Source organism: Penaeus vannamei, chromosome 3 (genome assembly GCF_042767895.1).
Source record: "Penaeus vannamei isolate JL-2024 chromosome 3, ASM4276789v1, whole genome shotgun sequence".
Classification (NCBI taxonomy): domain Eukaryota; kingdom Metazoa; phylum Arthropoda; class Malacostraca; order Decapoda; family Penaeidae; genus Penaeus; species Penaeus vannamei.
Window position 1 is genome coordinate 26,848,865 of NC_091551.1, and position 6,810 is coordinate 26,855,674.

At 38.6% G+C, this 6,810-nt stretch overlaps 1 protein-coding gene across 1 annotated transcript; it reads right to left on the minus strand.

The window, feature by feature from the left end:
• Window positions 1-3,908: 3,908 nt before the first annotated feature.
• Window positions 3,909-4,861, minus strand: LOC138859738 (uncharacterized). The gene is made up of 2 exons (XM_070115753.1): window positions 4,498-4,861; window positions 3,909-4,378 (listed from the first exon to the last, which is right to left on the minus strand). The coding sequence occupies exons 1-2, from the start codon at window positions 4,859-4,861 to the stop codon at window positions 3,909-3,911; spliced, it is 834 nt and encodes a 277-aa protein (XP_069971854.1).
• Between the last annotated feature and the right edge of the window lie 1,949 nt (window positions 4,862-6,810).

A 6,810-nucleotide genomic window follows, 5' to 3' on the forward strand; every position in this document is an offset into this window, starting at 1 on the left:
TTTACCTGAAGCTTTATGAGAATCACATACATTGTTTTCCAACAAACAAATCCTCGTTACAGGTCTCTCATAAGTACCAGTTCCTGTTCTTACATCAACAGAGCGTACTAAATTATCTGTTCCTTTATGAACACCCACTACTAATCCATAAGGGCCAATGATTACGAGAAACACAATCTTGTTCGATAAGAACCAGATCTCCATTTTCTAGATTTCTCTGAGGTTTCATCCATTTTGGCATTCTTGAAGTCTAGGAAGATATTCTTTGATTCATCGACGCCAAAATACATCAGCCAGGTACTGGACTTGTTTCCAGCGTCTTCTATATTGATCCTTTTCAACAAACTGTCAAGGTGGTAACAAAGGTCCAAAACGCAGCATCAGCATGTGGTTCGATGTTAGAGGTCTAGCATCTCTTGGGTCCTCGGACAGCTTTGTGAAGGGTCGGTTGTTTATGAAACCCTCCACTACAGTCATTAACGTTATTATGGCTTCATCATCTAGCGCCTGCTGTGTGATCATACTTGATAACACTCTTCGAATGGTCCGTATTTGTCGTTACCACACCCATGTGTGATGCAGCTGGTGGATTGAACTTCCAGTATATTTCTTTCTTCAATAAATGAGCATGGATCTGGTCTTGATTCCATTCCTGGATAGTTCTCTTCAATTCTTGATGTGTTCCAACAAAGTTTGTGCCATTATCTGACCAGATTTCTTTAGGTTCTCCTCTTCTTGCTATAAATCTTTCTAACGCATGAATAAAACTATCGGTGTCCAATGAAAATGCTACTTCAATGTGTATGGCACGTGTGGCAAAACATGTAAATATACAGCCAAACCTCTTCATCTTGGAACTTCATTACTAAGAATGGCCCAAAATAGTCCACTCCTACTTTGTTGAATGGTGGTTCATAAGCTAAAATCCAGAACTTTCTCCTGGTATCAGTTAATACACGTTCCACTCAAGCATGTGACAGCTTTCAGCAATCAAATATGGTGGGCATGTGGAAGAATCACTGGCTGTTTTGCATCTTCTTCAAGTTGAGAGTTTGTTAATCTGCTTCCCACTCTTAGCAAATCATCTCTTTTAATAGGATATAGCTTCTTTAACTGTAAAGGTTCCTTTGGGAGAGTCTTCTATACATACAAAATAATATTTCTCTCTGCTTCCTTGAACTCTTTTACTGTTATAGATCCAAACCTTGGTTTCCTTTTGAAGAAATGTTTAAGGGGACCTTCTGGTTTTTTTTTTATTTAGGTGGTAGCAGCGATTTTCGATGTCGACTGAAATATAATTTTTTTTTATGTTACCTTAGAAAATCGGCAATTGTGACGCAATGATTAGAGATAAACATATGAGGTTATTTTCTGAAAGCTTATCAAATTTCACATAAGATGAGACCAACCTTCTTTTTTTCGGAATAATTTTAAAAATCCGCCAAGCGTCCAAAAACCGACAATGAAGAAATTTTCCATACAAATAACTAAACATATGTTATTCATATGGTGTATTTTCTTTTCTTTATGTTTTCATCTTACATAGTTTGATCTATGAGCTAAACATTTCGAAAATGCAAACCTCTCCCCCCCCCCTCCCATGGGGGGTAGTTTTGCCAAATGTTTTGGATCACCACCAAAATTTTATGGAATATTAATTAGGCTAAGACAAACCAGGTTAAAATTTTATTCAAATCTGTTCATAACTTTCCGAGTTTGAAAAAAAAAAAAATCCTGGATCAAAACCATGGTCCGCATCACCACCAAACTGCAATAAGCGTCTAAGTTAGGTTAAAACTCACCTTTGGTTAAAATCTCGTTAAAATGTGTTCATAACTTTTAGAAATATTAGAAAACACATACTAACAAACAAAAAAACAAACAATCAACAAACAAACAAAGAAACAAACTGAAGTAACAATATAAATAAACAAAAGGTCATGGGGTACACGAAAATGATCTATATGTGCTCATATACCTTATATACATACTTTCACATCGCCATGTAATTGTTTTTCGTCTTTCCACGGGGTCTGACAGTGAAATTTGGCTACGTGACCCCGTAGAGTTATTCCGCGGATTTAAAAAGACGATTTTCATGGTCCAGGACGGCCCGGCCGCACGGGGAAACCCCATTAGAGCATCAATAATAAGTAAATGATAGATAATTATATTAAATACAAATATTCTGTACATGATTTGTCATGTAAAATGTAAACATAATAAAAAGGAATAAGATCGCGATTATTAGGTCCGTCATATTTTTACGCATAGCACACGTATTTCGGTCCGATTTTAAAGTATCATGGCTCACTTTGTAGCTGAATAATAGTTCTATTACATACTGCCATGAGGATTTGCAATATTTTCATGTGGTTCTTGTAAAAGTGACATATTTTTTCAAAATCCCCTATTAGGGTGTTAAATTAGTAACCTTCGGAAAATATCCACCAAGAAAAAAGTAAGCTCAACTTCTCAAAAATGCATATAATAGTAGAAAGATTGTTCTATTCAAACATGAAATCAGAATGGCTGTATGATTTTTGGGGGATTTTTGAGAATTTAAAAAAATGGTCAATGTAGGCCTACAGACCCCCAGATCACTGCCACCACTCCGCACTATACGTAAGATTTTGAGACACCGTTACGTGCTGGCAATGTCCGCAAGACTTCGGAATGCAGGTAGATGATAGAGGATTATGGTGTTGGAAGACTAATCTTATACCTTGTTTTGTTGATATCAAGATAGCTTTGGAAAGATGAAGAAACGTAAAATGCCGATATCTCGGAACTCCACCTTTAGGGGTGGGTCAAAGGATTCCGGGCACAACATATGTACAGGCAATGGGAAAGGGCCCAAATAAAAGGGTGTGAGTTTCATCAAAATCGGCAAGAAAAATCGAAAAATCGAAAAAAAAGCAGACGGTCTAATGTACCATACCACTGCTTTCTTCATTTTATACCACGATGAGTAGTAATTTAGTAAATTAAGGGTATGATCAGCATTACTTTTTATACTGCAAACCACTGTACTTGCCTTCAGTTCTAAGAATTTTTCCAATTCTGAACATCTAAACAGTGGTTGCACAGGCCATTTATGTTCTTCATACTGTAAGAAATTTGGACCATGAACCCACCTATCATTCCTCAGCAAGTCTGATGCAGACATTCCATGAGATGCATCATCTCCTGTTTTTTTTTTTCAGAAGGTACATACCTCTACTGACTGACTTCAGTGTGATCAAGAATTTGACCTACTTTGTTGGCTACATATGTTTGGAAACGTTTATCTGAGCTGTTCAAGTACCATAGTACTATTTGACTATTCACCCAGTATACTGATATTTCTAGAGGTATCTCTAATTCTTTAGTTAGAATTTTATCAAGCCTAACACCTTCTAGAGCTCCAGCTAGTTCTAGTCTTGGGATTGTAGAACCTTTCAGGGGTGCAAGACGTGACTTAGCCATAATCAAGTTAATATACACAGAGTTATCCTCAAGTGTTACTCTCAGGTATGATGCAACCATACTCAGAAGTATCTGAAAAATGATGAAGTTGAGCCTTTTTTATAGTTAAAGCTGTTGGATTAAAACATCTGGGAACCTTAAACCTTTTAATCTCTGGCAAATCAGCTAACCACCGGCCCCATTGTTCCTCTAGTTCTATGGGAAGTGGTTCATCCCAGCATTTTTGTAGTCTGCACAATAGCTGAAATATTCTCCTTGCCTGTAATACTCCTCCAAAGATAGGAGCTGTCATTTGTAAGGTCTGTAGGGGTTGTGATGTGTTCTCAAACCACAGAAAGTGAAATGAGTCTCTGTCTTCAGGGATAACACGCACTTGATGAAACATGGACTCTGTATCAGCCATAAATCCCACTGCTCCTTGTCGGAATCTCAATAGAACATCAACGTCCATTGGTCAAATCTGGTCCCTGATGCACATGATCATCAAGTGAAGAGCCACCATACTTGGCTGCACAGTCAAAAACAATGCAACACTTTTTTGGTTTCTTTGGATTCAACACGAGGTGGTGTGGTAGATACCACACCTTGCCATCATGGCAGTGCAAGTCTTTTTCAGTGACTACTTCTGCATATCCCTTTTTTAACAGTTTGTGGATTTCTTCAGAGTATTTTCTTTTTAGTGTCTCATCCTTGTTAAGGCACTTGATTAATGACAATAACCTTTTCTTGGCTAGGAATTTGTTGTCAGGTAAACTAGGTCGCTGTGCCTTGAATGGTATACTTAATGTATAATGTTCCTCTATCGTCTGGAGTGTACTGTTCCATGTGTCAACTGCTCTCTGGTCACTAACTGACCAGCCTTTCTCTTCAGCAAAGGCATCCTCTATCTCCCATAGTCTCTTCAGATCACCTTCCAATGGTACACTTGCGTGTATCAAATAAAGTTAGGCGACTTACCAAAAGGGTTTACTGGTCAATTTATGGCCCAGCCTAGTGGTGTGAGCAAGGCAAAAGTTTCTCCCTGTTTACCTCTTTTGACATCAGTTGGCAGCAACAAGTCTAAAGAGTCTTGGCCTATCAGTAAGTGCACTTGGTCTGCCTTCACTTCTGGTATATCCAAATCTCTAAGGTGCAGCCACTGCACAACATCCATTTGTGTTGATCTACCTGTGAGATCTATATTCAGACTTGATCGCACAGTTGCTTCTACGTTGTATTCTAAGTTACTAACCTCGTTCACACTGGAAACAATCAAAGACACAACTGTTGTTTCCACAGACATTCGGTTCTGTGTAAGCGTGGTTAACTCCAAAGTGCGCATAGTTCCTTGGACTTCAAACTGATTGCACAGAAACTCACTGCAGTAAGTGACGTTACTACCAGGATCAAGCATAGCCTAGGAGTCAATTTAGATATCTGCGCCTGGACGCCACACACTAGCAGGTACAATTGGCATAGCAAGTTTACCTCCACGTGTACGAACATAATGACTACTCTGATTTGTTGTCATAGATGATGATGTAGTTGATATATTATGATCTGCTACTGGAATTGGACTCATAGTGTTGTCCGCATGACCAACCTGCAGTCTATTGGCATATGAAGAAACTTGTGTTTGAGGCCACATCCACTAATGTTGCATACAAAACTTCTGGGACAGGTTTTCTCTATATGTCCCTTGACAAAACAATTAATACATGCCTTTGACATCACAAAGTTCCTGTGATCCTTAATTTTCATGGCTTTGAATCGTAAACACTGAGTCATATAATGTTCTTGTCCACAGCAAGGGCAGCCATCAGAATTCTGTGTTCCCTTTTCATATGTAACTGACTGCTTGTTCACTGAACTGGCTTTCACAGCAAAGCTTCCAATTCTCCTCTTCTCAGCTCTCTTACGACTGATTCCTTTATCCCTTCTGAGCTCCATCAATAATGAAGTCGTCCAGTTCCTTCAACTTGGGTACTTGCTTCTGATCTTTCTTTATAATATGATTTTCATGAGACCATCTGTCCTGCAAGTATTGCGATAATTTCCTCTAGATGGCCTGTAAAGTAGCCGCTTTGTCTAACTCTTTCTCATGACTTATGTTCTTTAGAGTCTGATAACAGCAACTGAGGTCATCAGCAAAATTTCTAAGCTCGGAGGGTCCCTTTAAATTAGGTCTGTTTATAATCTTCTGTATCCACTTCTATGAAATTTCATAATTATTTCCATATCTTTCTTCTAAAATGTTCAGTCATTGAATATATCGATCTTCTGGATCCATAGTCTCACAGCAATTAAGTATCCTCCTGGCATTACCTTTACAGTATTGCATCGAACACGACAGTTTTGATGCCGAGTCTATATTCTTTGTATCCACTATGGCCCGAAAACTACTTATGAATGGCCAATATCGCAAGGAAACACCATCAAAAGTCTGCAGTTCTCTACGAGGTAGCTGAAGAGAGTCCACTATACTCTGTTGTTGCTCATGTGATTCATTCAGCACTTCACTTACAACACAGGCGATCACTGTTTTCACAAACATTATATGCTCACTTTCCTCACTTGTTATGCTTAATGGTTCACAAGACAATCTTGATGGTCTGGTAGAGCTACGTTGAGGTGTATTTCTAACAGGTATGGTCCTTTCACCATCAGCATGTCCCGGAGTAGACGTAAGGGGTATATTAAGTGTGGGACCCAAGCCTTTGGTTTTGGTATGTACTAGCCTTTTCAATGTCAGCAAGAGCTTGAGCTGTTTTACGATACTCTTCTTCCAATGCTGCCATGTCAGGAACAATGAGGGGTTTGTTGGTGATGAAATCGTCCTCTTCATCTGCTACCAGGATGTTGTCTGCCACTTTCTCCTCCTCGTCCTCTTCACCTACAATCCATATGTAAATGGCTTGTTCAAAACTTTCAGCTCCGTCATCCTTAAGTGATGCCATGTACAGCTGATGAGCTTCCTCAAATCGTTGCACTATTTCAGGCAATGAGCTGATCTTTTCTTTAACCTTTTCAACATGTTCCTTGTTTGTTTGTTTTTTTATCAATATTATTTATCAAACGTCTAATAAGTCCTTTTGCTATTCCACGCTCTTTTCTAATGCCAGCCAAGTCTTCTACCTCAGAAGCCATTCCGAGGTCAGCTTCAATTTCTTTACGAGGTGTAAACTTCAGCAATATAGTTCACAAACACTCACGCTAAGGCGACAGTACTTTAGAATTCACTTGTTTCAAGATTTTAAAACTATTATACTTTAAAAGTCCAACTGTGCCGAGATCTTAAATCTATGTATTTCAAGGTTCACCTATCTCAAGTTTCAAATCTAACACATGATTTCAAACTAGCAC